The sequence below is a fragment of the Bufo bufo genome, chromosome 3, assembly GCF_905171765.1.
Source record: "Bufo bufo chromosome 3, aBufBuf1.1, whole genome shotgun sequence".
NCBI classification, from domain to species: domain Eukaryota; kingdom Metazoa; phylum Chordata; class Amphibia; order Anura; family Bufonidae; genus Bufo; species Bufo bufo.
The window spans coordinates 265,640,991-265,657,887 of NC_053391.1; the positions used below are offsets into that span (position 1 = coordinate 265,640,991).

The window sequence follows — 16,897 nt, forward strand, 5'->3', positions numbered from 1 at the left end:
GCAAGGTGACCAGAAAATTCCCTTTTTTTTACTGCGTTCACCCGACGGGGTGGATTATGTGATATTTTTATAGAGCCGGTTGATACAGACGCAGCGATACCTAATATGTCTACTTTTCTTTTTTTGCTTATTTTTGTAACAATTTTTTAAAATTAATTTTGGGAAAAGGACACTTTTTTATTACTTGAAACCTTAAATTTTTTACTGTGTAAAACGTATTTTTTTTAATTTTTTTTTTGACCCACTCTTTGGTCCGCATCCGAGCTTCACTTCAATGGGGCTGCAAAAAATGCAGACAGCACTCCGTGTGCTGTCCGCATCCGTTGCTCCGTTCCGTGGTCCGCAAAATAAACATAACCTGTCCTATTCTTGTCGGTTTTGCGGACAAGAATAGGCAGTTAAATCAATGGCTGTCCGTGCCGTTCCACAAATTGCGGAACGCACACGGACGCCATCCGTGTTTTGCGGATCCGCAATTTGCGGACCGCAAAACACACAATGGTCGTGTGCACGAGGCCTTACACTGTGTAATACACTTCAGCCTGCTTGCCTGTGAGATCCAGGGGGCTGGATATCACAGGCTTACAGGGAAGGCAGCCACGATGCCTAAGGAAGGCATTGGGCTGCCATTCCAGCCATTGGGTCCCCGCAGCGCGGGGACCCAATAGGAACTTCCTCCCTCCGCAGACATCGCACGTGCCACGGTCAGCACTGACGGAGGCACTTCTAGGGTTAATGCGCCAGCATCAGTGTTTTCACCGATTCCGGGGCATACAGCAGGGGTCCGGCTATCAGTGACTGCCGGACCCCTGCAGCTGAGCGCAGGAGCTGGTATTTTAAACACAGTCCCCAGCCATACATGTATGGCGCTGGTACTGTACGGGTTAGGGGACCACTGTACCTTTATTTTGTTTCTCTTTCATGTGAATTCCACATAAAAACTACAGGGGAAATGTGTGGCCACCCGACACCTTATGGTATTTTAATAGCTGGACCCAAGTACTTTCAGCTCATCACCAAGATAAAAAAGTTACATATAAATCCAATTTCTAAAAAAAAAATTGAGAAAACTGCATAGGACACAGGCAGTAATAGGAAATAGGCAGAGAGGAGCAGATGCAGGTTGACAGACTTTATTGCTTATGATTGTGCTGTCAAGTTTCCAAATGCAATGAAAAACATCTCTTAGGGCCAGATCACACAGAGTTTTTCGTAGATGATTTTCGATCTTTTCTGCCCCAAAATCAGCATCAAATCAGCTCCACAACGCCTCAAAACATCCTCCCATTAATTTCAGTGGGAAGCAACACTTGCTTCTTTTTTACACGTGTAAAAAAAGAAGCATGTAAAAAAGAAGCAGCATGCCCTATCTTAGGACAAAATCAGCACTGAATCTCCCATTAAAATGAATAGCAACAAAAAACAGGTCCATGAAAGTCAATGCATTTTTTGTGCGTTTTCTGCAGATCTGCTTGAAATCTGCTTCAAAAACCTCAAGCTGAAAATTCAGCCTTGTATTGAAGTGAACACTTTTTTTGTGCTGAAAAAAGACATGTATTCCACGCTGATTTAAAGAACCTGTCACCAGTTTTATGGTGTCCTAACTAAGGGCAACATAAATAAGTGAATGATTCTCTTAGCAAAATGCTGGGTCACTTTCTTTAATTGACCCAGTCAATCTGCCAACATCTTGTATTGAAAAGCTCCAGCTGATAATGATGAGTCATGAATATTTATGAGCTCCTGACTCTCCCCGCCTACCTGCTGCTGAGTGACAGTTTTTTTCCATATGAATCAGCAGCAGGTGGGCAGGGGAGTGGCTATAACTCTGAATTAAATAAACGCTGGACTCAATGACATCACGCTGGACTCAAATCAGCTCATTAGCATGTGGCATCTTTATGTGTATATTATGAGGTAACCATCTGTCACACCAACAAGTGAATACATCTAAGGTAATTTTTAGTAGTTAATGATTGTATATAATTAGTTAGATTATAATCAAATATCCACATGACAGGTTCCCTTTAAAGGGAACACTTTTTTTCCCACTGAAAAAAAAACACGTGTATTCCGCGCTGATTTTTTAAGCGTGTATTTCAAAATCAGTTGTGTGAACTGGTCATTAGTTCTCCAGCAATGACAAATTTCACAGTTAGGCCTCTTTCACACGGGCGTTGCGAGTGCACGCGCATAAGAAAAATCGGCATGTTTTGGGTTTTGGTTAGGTGTTGTGTAGATTTTATTATTTTCCTTTATAACATGGTTATAAGGGAAAATAATAGTATTCTTAATACAGAATGCTTAGTAAAATGTCCATTGAGGGGTTAAAAATAATAAATACATTTAACTCACCCCATCCACTTGGTCGCGTAGCGGATCTCCTCTTCTTTCTTCTTTCTTCAGGACCTGGGTAAAGGACCTTTGGTGACGTCACTGCGCTCATCACATGGTCCATCACCACAGTGATGGACCATGTGATGGATCATGTGATGGACCATGTGATGAGCGCAGTAACGTCATCAAAGGTCCTTTACCCAGGTCCTGAAGAAAGAAGAAAGAAGAGGAGATCCGCTATGCGACCAAGCGGATGGGGTGAGTTAAATTTGTTTATTATTTTTAACCCCTCCATCCCTAATTTACTAAGCATTCTGTATTAAGAATGCTATTATTTTCCCTTATAACCATGTTATAAGGGAAAATAATAAAGATCGGGTCACCACCCCGATCGTCTCCTTAGCAACCATGCGTGAAAATCGCACCGCATCCGCACTTGCCTGCGGATGCTTGTGATTTTCACGCAGCCCTGTTCACTTCTATGGGGCCTGTGTTGCCTGAAAAACACACAATTTAGACCATGCTGTGATTTTCACGCAACACACAAGTTCACCTCACGCATTGCACCCACGCGGAAAACTCGCTCGTGTGAAAGAGGCCTAACTGTCAATAAAAAAAAATAGTAGAAAAAAATGAATGGTTCCTTATTGTAATGTTGCTTCCTTTAAATTACCAAACAGTGAAAAAAGGTTTTTTTTGTCATCATATTGGCGTTGGCGTCACTTACTTGGGTCATAGGGATGTGGTTGAAGACAGTTTACAACATGATTGTCTGCTTCTAAGAGCATTAAATGCTCAGTGGTGTGTCGATCCCAGATGAAGATGTGACCACAGTCAGAACCACTTATGACAAAGTTCTTACCCCAAAAACCAGCTTCTTTAATCTGTAATTAAAATAGAAATGACAGATTTTTGTCATTGTTTTTATGGAAGACATGCAAAAGAAGGACTATGGCAAACAATGGATAGGAGCTGAGTCATTTACATCTGTGGTCGAGTTTTCTAGGCATGTTCTATGACCTGTGCAGAGATCATTGTACAAGCGAAGAATAGATAACCTTTGATAATCACCTATTGTGAAAGGTGGATCCTGTCTTAACTGTCATTTTAATCCTGTCTGTAATAATATCACCTATGTGTATAGATAAGCAGGTAACTGCAGTAAAGTGATGTGTACAGACCAAGAGGTGGTGCCTATTATTATTCTTAGTGGTCAGTGTGAAAGCTGCAGGATTTTATGGTTTTTATTTAAATCTAGGTATTGACATGAAAAATGAAAAGCAACATCATCAAAAACTCTTTAAAAATATGCTAAACATAAAAATGGGATTTAAACAATAGATCATCTTCTGATGACACAGGTCATTTCCTATTGTCAACAATAGATGGTGGACTCGTTATCTGGTATGACAGTCTTTAACAATGCGAATAAAGCTCGTATCAATCAGTGGATTGATACAATAAAAATGAGCATAAAGTGACAACTATGACACTCGTATTTTTAATTCACTTTTCAGTTTAGATCCAGATATATTTTAAAAGAAATATGCAATAAAGGAATAATTTTAATTCACAGTACCCATTAGTGGGGGGCTGATTTGCCAGTGGGGGATTGTTTTTCTCCCACTGAAAGGAAATGCAATATACAATAGATATAAAAAGTCTACACACCCCTGTTAACCACCTCAGCCCCCAGTGCTTAAACACCCTGAAAGACCAGGCCACTTTTTACACTTCTGACCTACACTACTTTCACCGTTTATTGCTCGGTCATGCACTTACCACCCAAATGAATTTTACCTCCTTTTCTTCTCACTAATAGAGCTTTCATTTGGTGGTATTTCATTGCTGCTGACATTTTTACTTTTTTTGTTATTAATCGAAATTTAACGATTTTTTTGCAAAAAAATGACATTTTTCACTTTCAGTTGTCAAATTTTGCAAAAAAAAACGACATCCATATATAAATTTTGCTCTAAATTTATTGTTCTACATGTCTTTGATAAAAAAAAAATGTTTGGGTAAAAAAAAAAAATGGTTTGGGTAAAAGTTATAGCGTTTACAAACTATGGTACAAAAATGTGAATTTCCGCTTTTTGAAGCAGCTCTGACTTTCTGAGCACCTGTCATGTTTCCTGAGGTTCTACAATGCCCAGACAGTACAAACACCCCACAAATGACCCCATTTCGGAAAGTACACACCCTAAGGTATTCGCTGATGGGCATAGTGAGTTCATAGAACTTTTTATTTTTTGTCACAAGTTAGCGGAAAATGATGATTTATTTATTTATTTTTTTCTTACAAAGTCTCATATTCCACTAACTTGTGACAAAAAATAAAAAGTTCGATGAACTCACTATGCCCATCACGAAATACCTTGGGGTCTCTTCTTTCCAAAATGGGGTCACTTGTGGGGTAGTTATACTGCCCTGGCATTCTAGGGGCCCAAATGTGTGGTAAGGAGTTTGAAATCAAATTCTGTAAAAAAATGACCTGTGAAATCCGAAAGGTGCTCTTTGGAATATGGGCCCCTTTGCCCACCTAGGCTGCAAAAAAGTGTCACACATCTGGTATCTCCGTACTCAGGAGAAGGTGGGGAATGTGTTTTGGGGTGTCATTTTACATATACCCATGCTGGGTGAGAGAAATATCTTGGCAAAAGACAACTTTTCCCATTTTTTTATACAAAGTTGGCATTTGACCAAGATATTTATCTCACCCAGCATGGGTATATGTAAAATGACACCCCAAAACACATTCCCCAACTTCTCCTGAGTACGGCGATACCAGATGTGTGACACTTTTTTGCAGCCTAGATGCGCAAAGGGGCCCAAATTCCTTTTAGGAGGGCATTTTTAGACATTTGGATACCAGACTTCTTCTCACGCTTTAGGGCCCCTAAAAAGCCAGGGCAGTATAAATACCCCACATGTGACCCCATTTTGGAAAGAAGACACCCCAAGGTATTCAATGAGGGGCATGGCGAGTTCATAGAAATTTTTTTTTTTTGGCACAAGTTAGCGGAAATTGATATTTTTTATTTTTTTCTCACAAAGTCTCCCGTTCCGCTAACTTGGGACAAAAATTTCAATCTTTCATGGACTCAATATGCCCCTCACGGAATACCTGGGGGTGTCTTCTTTCCGAAATGGGGTCACATGTGGGGTATTTATACTGCCCTGGCATTCTAGGGGCCCTAAAGCGTGAGAAGAAGTCTGGAATATAAATGTCTAAAAAATTTTACGCATTTTGATTCGGTGAGGGGTATGGTGAGTTCATGTGAGATTTTATTTTTTGACACAAGTTAGTGGAATATGAGACTTTGTAAGAAAAAAAAAAAAAAATTCCGCTAACTTGGGCCAAAAAAATGTCTGAATGGAGCCTTACAGAGGGTGATCAATGACAGGGGGGTGATCAATGACAGGGGGGTGATCAATGACAGGGGGGTGATCAATGACAGGGGGGTGATCAATGACAGGGGGGGTGATCAATGACAGGGGGGGTGATCAATGACAGGGGGGTGATAACCACAGTCATTGATCACGCCCCTGTAAGGCTTCATTCAGACGTCCGTATGCGTTTTGCGGATCCGATCCATCTATCAGTGCATCCGTAAAAATCATACGGACATCTGAATGGAGCTTTACAGGGGGGTAATCAATGACAGGGGGGGTGATCAATGACAGGGGGGTGATCAGGGAGTCTATATGGGGTGATAACCACAGTCATTGATCATGCCCCTGTAAGGCTTCATTCAGACGTCCGGATGCGTTTTGCGGATCCGATCCATCTATCAGTGCATCCGTAAAAATCATGCGGACATCTGAATGGAGCTTTACAGGGGGTTGATCAATGACAGGGGTGTAATCAATGACAGGGGGGTGATCAGGGAGTCTATATGGGGTGATAACCACAGTCATTGATCACGCCCCTGTAAGGCTTCATTCAGACGTCCGTATGCGTTTTGCGGATCCGATCCATCTATCAGTGCATCCGTAAAAATCATGCGGACATCTGAATGGAGCTTTACAGGGGGGTAATCAATGACAGGGGGGGTGATCAATGACAGGGGGGTGATCAGGGAGTCTATATGGGGTGATAACCACAGTCATTGATCATGCCCCTGTAAGGCTTCATTCAGACGTCCGGATGCGTTTTGCGGATCCGATCCATCTATCAGTGCATCCGTAAAAATCATGCGGACATCTGAATGGAGCTTTACAGGGGGGTAATCAATGACAGGGGGGGGTGATCAATGACAGGGGGGTGATCAGGGAGTCTATATGGGGTGATAACCACAGTCATTGATCATGCCCCTGTAAGGCTTCATTCAGACGTCCGGATGCGTTTTGCGGATCCGATCCATCTATCAGTGCATCCGTAAAAATCATGCGGACATCTGAATGGAGCTTTACAGGGGGGTAATCAATGACAGGGGGGGTGATCAATGACAGGGGGGTGATCAGGGAGTCTATATGGGGTGATAACCACAGTCATTGATCATGCCCCTGTAAGGCTTCATTCAGACGTCCGGATGCGTTTTGCGGATCCGATCCATCTATCAGTGCGTCCGTAAAAATCATGCGGACATCTGAATGGAGCTTTACAGGGGGTTGATCAATGACAGGGGTGTAATCAATGACAGGGGGGTGATCAGGGAGTCTATATGGGGTGATAACCACAGTCATTGATCACGCCCCTGTAAGGCTTCATTCAGACGTCCGGATGCGTTTTGCGGATCCGATCCATCTATCAGTGGATCCGTAAAAATCATGCGGACATCTGAATGGAGCTTTACAGGGGGTTGATCAATGACAGGGGTGTAATCAATGACAGGGGGTGATCAGGGAGTCTATATGGGGTGATCAGGGGCTAATAAGGGGTTAATAAGTGACGGGGGGGTGTAGTGTAGTGTAGTGGTGCTTGGTGGGACTTTACTGAGCTACCTGTGTCCTCTGGTGGTCGATCCAAACAAAGGGGACCACCAGAGGACCAGGTAGCAGGTATATTAGACGCTGTTATCAAAACAGCGTCTAATATACCTGTTAGGTGTTAAAAAAAACACATCTGCAGCCTGCCAGCGAACGATCGCCGCTGGCAGGCTGGAGATCAACTCTCTTAACTTCCGTTCCTGTGAGCGCGCGCGCCTGTGTGCGCGCGTTCACAGGAAATCCCGGCTCACGCGAGATGACGCGTATATGCGTCGCTGAGCGCAGGGCTGCCACCTCCGGAACGCGAATCTGCGTACAGCGGTCCGGAGGTGGTTAAAATGTCAGGTTTCTGTTATGTAAAAAAAATGAGACAAAGATAAATCATTTCAGAACTTTTTCCACCTTTAATGTGTCCTATAAACTGTACAACTCAATTGAAAAACAAACTGAAATCTTTTAGGTAGAGGGAAGAAAAAATATAAAAATAAAATAATATGGTTGCCTAAGTGTGCACACCCTTAAACTAATACTTTGCTGAAGCACCTTTTGATTTTATTACAGCACTCAGTCTTTTTGGGTATGAGTCTATCAAAATGGCACATTTTGACTTGGCAAGATTTGCCCAATCTTCTTTGCAAAAACACTCCAAATCTGTCAGATTGCGAGGGCATCTCCTGTGCACAGCCCTCTTCAGATCACCCCACAGATTTTCAATCAGATTCAGGTCTGGGCTCTGGCTGGGCCATTCCAAAACTTTAATCTTCTTCTCGTAAAGCCATTCCTTTGTTGATTTGGATGTATGCTTTGGGTCGTTGTCATGCTAAAAGATGAAGTTCCTCTTCATGTTCAGCTTTCTAGCAGAAGCCTGAAGCTTTTGTGCCAATATTGACTGGTATTTGGAACTGTTCATAATTCCCTCTAGCTTAACTAAGGCCCCAGTTCCAGCTGAATAAAAACAGCCCCAAAGCATGATGCTGCCACAACCATGCTTCACTGTCAGTATGGTGATCTATTGGTGATGTGCAGAGTTGTTTTTGTGCCAAACATATCTTTTGGAATTATGACCAAAAAGTTCAACCTTGGTTTCATCAGACCAAAACACCTTTTCCCAGATGCTTTTGGGAGACTTCAGATGTGTTTTTGCAAAATGTAGCCTCGCTTGGATGTTTTTCTTCGTAAGAAAAGGCTTTCGTCTTGCCACTCTACCCCATAGCCCAGACATATGAAGAATACGGGAAATTGTTGTCACATGTACCACACAACCAGTACTTGCCAGATATTCCTGCAGCTCCTTTAATGCTGCTCTAGGCCTCTTGGTAGCCTCCCAGACCAGTTTTCTTCTCGTCTTTTCATCAATTTTGGAGGGACGTCCAGTTCTTGGTAATGTCACTGTTGGAATCCTTTTTTCAGTACAGAGCTGACATGCTCTAGCAGCAGCAGCCTGTGGATTTTTTGTCTTTTCCATCATCGGAGGAGCAGACAGACTTCTTATCTCTGGTCTCTGCTCTATAAACACTCATTATAGCTAATTTCTTATCTTACTGATAAGAATGTCGCTTAAAGAGGTTGTCCGGTCCCAACATCAAATTTTTTTATGTGCTCCTAACACCCCTCACCATCCATACATATGCCCCCAATACCTGTTATTACCTTTTAACAATGAGATCCCTCTGATGCTTTGGAAGCTCTCTGTGGACCATGGCTTTTGCTGTAGGATGCGATTAAGAAAATTTCAGGAAAGACCAACTAGAGCAGCTGAACTTAACTTGGGGTAAGGGCTCATTCAGACGGCCGTATGCTGTCCGCAATAATACTGAATGCTATCCGTTTTTTTGCGGATCCGCAAAAAAACGGATCTGCAAAAAAACGGATAGCATTCAGTATTTTTGCAGACCCATAGACTTCAATGGGGCCATGTCCTGATTTTCACGGACAAGTATAGGACATGTTTCATTTTTTTTGCGGATCCGCAAAAAAACGGATAGCATTCAGTATTTTTGCGGACAGCATACGGCCGTCTGAATGAGCCCTTAATCAGAGGCACTTTAAATGATGGCAGGTGTATGCTGACTCCTATTTAACATGATCTTGAATGTGATTGCTTAATTTTGAACAGAGCTACATCCCCAGGTTTTTTTTTCTTCCCTCTACCTAAAACATTTAAGTTTGTTTTTCAATTGAGTGGGATGGATTATAGGTCACATTAAAGGTGGAAAAAGTTCTGAAATTATTTATCTTTGTCTCATTTTTTTAAAATCACAGAAACCTGACATTTTAACAGGGGTGTGTAGACTTTTTATATCCACTGTATCTAGTTGCACCTAAGAAAAGAGCGGGTGTCAGACCCCCACCAATCAGATACGAATGACTTATCCAGAGGATAGGTCATCAGTAAAATAAACATGGAAAACTCCTTTAAATACTTGTGCATTAAAAATTACAAAATTATTATAGCACTGATACCTTTATTGGCTAACAAAAATAAATTTTGTTTGCAAGCTTTCAGAACACAGCACTGATTATCCGATGAGGAAGCGAAATACAAAAATCGTTGTTTGCCAGCAGCAGATCCTGCTGTGTAAACATTGTCTGCTAGCAGCATACAACAAGCCTGTATGGAGACGAGAGATGGCATTAGGGTTCGCTCCTCCCCATACTATAGAGGAGATAGCTGAATGCAGCAGTCACCCCGCTTCCTTCCTGACGATCGCCTGCTGCTCGTCCCATCTAAAGGGACCTTTAAAGGCTATGTACACCTTTCGGGGCAATTTTTATTATTGAATTGTACTTATTTTGACCTAAAAATCATTTTATAAAAAATATGGAATCCTTTTTTCTGTACAGAGCTGACATGCTTTAGCAGCAGCAGCAGCCTGTGGATTTTTTGTCTTTTCCGTCATCGGAGGAGCAGACAGACTTCTTATCTCTGCTCTCTGCTCTATAAACACTCATTATAGCTCATTTCTTATCTTACTGATAAGAATGTCGCTTTTAACCACCTCCGGACCGCCTAACACAGGATCGCGTTCCGGAGGCGGCAGCCCTGCGCAGAGTCACGCATATATGCGTCATCTCGCGAGATGCGAGATTTCCTGTGAACGCGCGCACACAGGCGCGCACGTTCACAGGAACGGAAGGTAAGCGAGTGGATCTCCAGCCTGCCAGCGGCGATCGTTCGCTGGCAGGCTGGAGATGTGATTTTTTTTAACCCCTAACAGGTATATTAGACGCTGTTATGATAACAGCGTCTAATATACCTGCTACCTGGTCCTCTGGTGGTCCCTTTTGTTTGGATCGACCACCAGAGGACACAGGTAGCTCAGTAATGGAGGCCACATGCACACAACAGTTGTTTTTTGCGTCCGCAAATTGTGCGTCCGCCCAAAAAAACGGATGCGGCATCAGTTTTTTTGGGAGGATCCGTTTTTTTCTACAGATCCCTTGTAATAAATTCCTATCCTTGTCCGCAAATGTGAAAAAAGTAGGACATGCACAATTTTTTTTGCTGAAGGGAAACACGGACAACGGACGCGGAACACAAACGGATGAACTATCAGCATTTTTTTGCTGACCCATTGAAATGAATGGGTCCACATCCTATCCTCGGAACGGAGGCCTTATGCACACGACTGTATCTATTTTGCAATCCACAATTTTGGCTGTCCCATCCAGTTCTATGGATTTGAGGTCCTCATTTTGAAGACCAGAATAGGACATGTTCTGTCTTTATTTGAACTGACATACAGATGTAAAAAACATACTGATGACGTCCATGTGCTTTCCACATCCGTATGTCAGTTCTGTGAAAGATAGAACATGTCCTATTCTGGTCCACATAATGCAGATCTGAAACCCATAGAACTCAATGGGACTGGAAAAAAATGTGAATCCCACACGGACAGTAACCTTAGTGGATCTGCGACTTGCAGACCGCAAAACAGATACGGTTCTGTGCACGAGCCCTATCACTTATACTCAGCGCCCATAACAGTGACGTCCACAGTGCCCCCATAACAGTGACGTCCACAGTGCCCCCATAACAGTGACATCCACAGTGCCCCATAACAGTGACATCCACAGTGCCCCCATAACAGTGACATCCATAGTGCCCCCATAACAGTGACCTCCAGTGCCCCTAGTGCCATCCAATGCCCTCTTGTGCCATCCATTGCCCCCATTGTGCCATTCATTACCCTCTTGGGCCATCCAGCGCCTCCTGTTTGCCATCCAGTACCCCTATGTGCCATCTAGTTCCCCACTTGTGCCATCAATTGACCCCCTTGTGCCATCCAGTCCCCCTATTGTGTCATCCAGTGCCCCCCTTGTGCCATCCATTACCCCCTTGTGCCATCCAGTTCTCCTATTGTGCCAACCATTGCCCCTATTGTGCCAACCATTGCCCATCTTTTGCCATCCAGTGCACCCTGTGCAGTGGCGACCATAGGAACAATATATAGGGGGGGGGGCACATAAGATACCACAGTCAAAAATGGGGGGGCACTAATAATTTTCACCACTTAATCATACTACTGAAAAAAACAAAATAAGTATATATAAATAAGATTGCAAAATACAAGAGTATTTCGGTATGCAGGGATACCTTTTTATTGTACTAACCTAATAAATTTTTTTGGTATGAGGTGACGGTTTTATCGGTAGTATTTTCGATTGCATATGACTTTTTAATCTCTTGGTATTACACTTTTTGTTACGTAAGGTGACAAAAAAATGGCTTTTTTGGCACAGGTTTTTTTTTTTATGGTGTTCATCTGAGGGGTTAAGTCATGTGATATTTATATAGAGCAGGTTCTTACGGATGCGCCGATACCTAATATGTCAACTTTTTTTTATTTATTTCACTATAATAATAGCAGTTTTGAAGCAAAAAAAAAATCATATTTTAGTGTCTCCACTAAAATAGCTTTTTTTTGACCGATTGTCTTAGGTAGAGTCTCATTTTTGCGGGATGAGATGGTTTGATTGGAACTATTTTGGGGGGCATACACCTTTTTGATCGCTTGGTGTTGCAATTTTTGTGATGTAATGTAACAAAAATGGCTCTTTTTACACCGTTTTTATTTAACTTTTTTTTTTACGGTGCTCACCTGAGGGGTTAGGTCATGTGGTATTTTTATAGAGCAGGTACTTATGGACGCAGCAATACCTAATATGTCAACTTTTTTTATTTATATTACTTTAACACAATAAAAGCATTTTAGAAAAGAAAAACATGTTTTAGTGAGAGCCATATATATATATTTTTTTGCCATTGTCCTATGTAGGGGCTCATTTTTAGCGGGATGAGGTTACGGTTTGATTGGTACCATTTTGGCGTACATACGACTTTTTTGATCACTTTTATTACCTTTTTTGGGAAGTGAGGTGGGCAAAATTTCAATTTCATCATATTTTTTTTTTTTTTATTGCATTCACCGTGCGGGAAAAGTAACATGACCTATTCAGAGATCAGGTCGTTACAGACGCAGTGATATCAAACATATGTAGTGTATTATTATTTTTTAACCAGTGATAAATATGCGGCTATAAGAAGAAATTCATTTATTTATTTTTTATTAATTTTTTATTATTTTGACCCAGACCCACTTGGTTCTTGAAGATCCATTGGGTCTGATGCCTATATAATACCCTACAGTACACTATATAGTGTACTGTAGTGTATTGTTACTTTACACTAGCCTGATCAGGCTGCTGCCTTTAGCAGAAGCCTGATCTGGCTTAGCTATACCATAGCAAGCTGGAAGCCTGTGAAGACGTCCGGTTGCCATGGTTACCATCAGACGCTGTCACAACAGAGCAGCGGCTAATGAGGAAGGGAGCCCACTTCCCTCTGTGATCCCGTCAAGTATCGGGTGACTGCATCGGCACAGCAGTCACGATCCCCCCGGCTGCTATGAACGTCCTTTCGGACAGGACACTCGACGAGGGGCAAGCCAAGAGTTCCATGGCAAATTGTGCTAGCTCTGGCCGCAGGTCAAGCCTGCACACCCAGTAGTCCAGGGGTTCCTCACTTCTCAGAGCGTCCACATCGGCCGTTAACACGATGTAGTTGGACACCTGTCGGTCTAGGCGTTCCCTGAGGCTGGATCCGGAGGGCGGCTGTCGATGAGTTGGCTGCAAGAATGAACTCATATCCGAAGTGACCAACACATCTTCAAACCGCCCTCTTATTGCATGAGCTGTAGGATTGGTACTTTGCACTGTTTCTCTGTTGGTAGAAATTCCTCTGCTAGGGCCCGCAACAGCAGAACGCAGCATCTCTCGCAGCAAGGCCTGGAAGTGCTGCATTCTGACAGCCCTCTGTGATGCTGATAACATGTCTACAATTTTGCCATTGTAAGTATGTTGCCACCCAGTACTGGTACTTTCCCTTTATGCTTTTTATACTTTTTTGCACCGTTGTCGCACATCACTTTACCAACTATCAAACTGAGCGGGGTTAGCCACTAATCGGCCTACAGGGAGTGCAGAATTATTAGGCAAATGAGTATTTTGACCACATCATCCTCTTTATGCATGTTGTCTTACTCCAAGCTGTATAGGCTCGAAAGCCTACTACCAATTAAGCATATTAGGTGATGTGCATCTCTGTAATGAGAAGGGGTGTGGTCTAATGACATCAACACCCTATATCAGGTGTGCATAATTATTAGGCAACTTCCTTTCCTTTGGCAAAATGGGTCAAAAGAAGGACTTGACAGGCTCAGAAAAGTCAAAAATAGTGAGATATCTTGCAGAGGGATGCAGCACTCTTAAAATTGCAAAGCTTCTGAAGCGTGATCATCGAACAATCAAGCGTTTCATTCAAAATAGTCAACAGGGTCGCAAGAAGCGTGTGGAAAAACCAAGGCGCAAAATAACTGCCCATGAACTGAGAAAAGTCAAGCGTGCAGCTGTCAAGATGCCATTTGCCACCAGTTTGGCTATATTTCAGAGCTGCAACATCCCTGGAGTGCCCAAAAGCACAAGGTGTGCAATACTCAGAGACATGGCCAAGGTAAGAAAGGCTGAAAGACGACCACCACTGAACAAGACACACAAGCTGAAACGTCAAGACTGGGCCAAGAAATATCTCAAGACTGATTTTTCTAAGGTTTTATGGACTGATGAAATGAGAGTGAGTCTTGATGGGCCCAGATGGATGGGCCCGTGGCTGGATTGGTAAAGGGCAGAGAGCTCCAGTCCGACTCAGACGCCAGCAAGGTGGAGGTGGAGTACTGGTTTGGGCTGGTATCATCAAAGATGAGCTTGTGGGGCCTTTTCGGGTTGAGGATGGAGTCAAGCTCAACTCCTAGTCCTACTACCAGTTTCTGGAAGACACCTTCTTCAAGCAGTGGTACAGGAAGAAGTCTGCATCCTTCAAGAAAAACATGATTTTCTTGCAGGACAATGCTCCATCACACGCGTCCAAGTACTCCACAGCGTGGCTGGCAAGAAAGGGTATAAAAGAAGAAAATCTAATGACATGGCCTCCTTGTTCACCTGATCTGAACCCCATTGAGAACCTGTGGTCCATCATCAAATGTGAGATTTACAAGGAGGGAAAACAGTACACCTCTCTGAACAGTGTCTGGGAGGCTGTGGTTGCTGCTGCACGCAATGTTGATGGTGAACAGATCAAAACACTGACAGAATCCATGGATGGCAGGCTTTTGAGTGTCCTTGCAAAGAAAGGTGGCTATATTGGTCACTGATTTGTTTTTGTTTTGTTTTTGAATGTCAGAAATGTATATTTGTGAATGTTGAGATGTTATATTGGTTTCACTGGTAAAAATAAATAATTGAAATGGGTATATATTTGTTTTTTGTTAAGTTGCCTAATAATTATGCACAGTAATAGTCACCTGCACACACAGATATCCCCCTAAAATAGCTAAAACTAAAAACAAACTAAAAACTACTTCCAAAAATATTCAGCTTTGATATTAATGAGTTTTTTGGGTTCATTGAGAACATGGTTGTTGTTCAATAATAAAATTAATCCTCAAAAATACAACTTGCCTAATAATTCTGCACTCCCTGTATGACCGCAGAGCTGAAAGCAGTGCAGGATCAGTGTGTCTCTTGGCTTCCAGGCAGAACAGCCGCAGCACAGCATGGCAACGTCTCACCTGGCACGTCGAATAGGTTCTGGGGAGCATGGGGGGTGCAGCGGAAGAGGCGGTAGCAATGGAAAAGGAGGAGTCAGCCGAGGAGGAGACGGAGGATGGAGTAGGAGGAGGAGAAGAAGAAGAGGCAGGCCTGCATGCAATCCGTGGCGGTAACACCAAATTCACACGGTTGCCATGGGTTACATGCTTGACGGCCGTCAGAAGGTTCACCCAGTGGGCAGTAAAAGTTATGTACCTTCCCTGCCTGTGTTTGCTAGACCACGTGTCTGTGGTCAGATGTATCTTGGCACCAACACTGTGTGCCAGAGATATATTCACTTGCCACTGAACGTGGCCATATAGCTCTGGGATGCCCTTCTGAGAGAAATATTTCCTTCCGGGGACCTTCCCCTGTGGTGTGCCAATGGCCACAATTTTTCTAAAGACCTCCGAGTCCACCAATTTATATGGCAGTAGTTGGCGGGCTAGCAGTTCCGACAAGCCAGCGGTCAGCCGTTGGGCAAGAGGATTATCCGGCATCACCATTTTTTTACGCTTGAACATTTGGGCCACGGAAGCCTGCCTTGTGCCAGATGAACGCGAAGACGGCACGGTGGAAGGTGCAGTGGAGGACAAACGGGAGGAGAAGGAGAAGAGGCAGGACGTGGAGCACCGGGCGTGTGGCTTTGTGGGTTCAGACGGTTTTGCTCCCACTGGGCTTGGTGATGGGAGGCCAGGTGCCTTTTAAGGCTCTCATCCCTAGGTGAGTGTTGGGCTTACCGCGACTTATGAGTTGACAGCACAGGCTGCAGATGGCAACACTATTGTCAGCAGCTGACACGTTAAAAAAAGCCCACACTGCGGAGCCAGCAGAACCGCACACAACTCCTGCAAATTACAAATGCACTATATGGAAATTATATTATAGGTATATTACACCCCTGCCTCAATCATTTTTTTTTGTTGTGCAACTGGTATATCACACTAGTTGAAATTATTTGTTCCAATAGAGTTTGTCCCTCTGTATAGCTGTGGTATCTCAGCAGAACCGCACACAACTCCTGCACAATAAAAATACACTATATGGAAAGTATATCACACCCCTGCCTCAATCAGTTTTTTTGGGGGGGCAACTAGTATATATTTTCAATAAAGGACCCTATCTGGGAAGGGTTTATTTGTTACACAAACACTGACCGGCTACTAACCACTCTTGTCCCAGACTAATAAAACATAACTTTTACTTTTTGCGGCACCTGAAGGGGTTAATTGTGCGTATCATAGCCCCCTGTAAGAGATTGGGTGCTGCCAGACAGCAGGGGGCAGTCATGTACACAGTTCGTAGTATATTCTAACTAGAAGCGTCCCCATCACTATGGGAACGCCTCTGTGTTAGAATATACTGTCGGATCTGAGTTTCATGATGTAACTCAAATCCGATGGTATATTCTAACATAGAGGCGTTCCCATGGTGATGGGGACGCTTCAAGTTAAAATATACCATCGGATTGGAGAAAACT

The 16,897-nt window shown here is 43.1% G+C and overlaps 1 protein-coding gene across 4 annotated transcripts in view; it reads right to left on the minus strand.

Moving 5' to 3' along the window:
* Nucleotides 1–16,897, minus strand: part of DCAF6 (DDB1 and CUL4 associated factor 6) — a 1,234,054-nt gene that overhangs the window by 120,652 nt on the left and 1,096,505 nt on the right. For all 4 annotated transcript variants that reach the window (XM_040424129.1, XM_040424128.1, XM_040424130.1 and 1 more), the window contains one exon: nucleotides 3,065–3,221. In XM_040424129.1, the coding sequence (XP_040280063.1) occupies nucleotides 3,065–3,221 (157 nt within the window). The remainder of the gene's footprint in view (nucleotides 1–3,064; nucleotides 3,222–16,897) is intronic.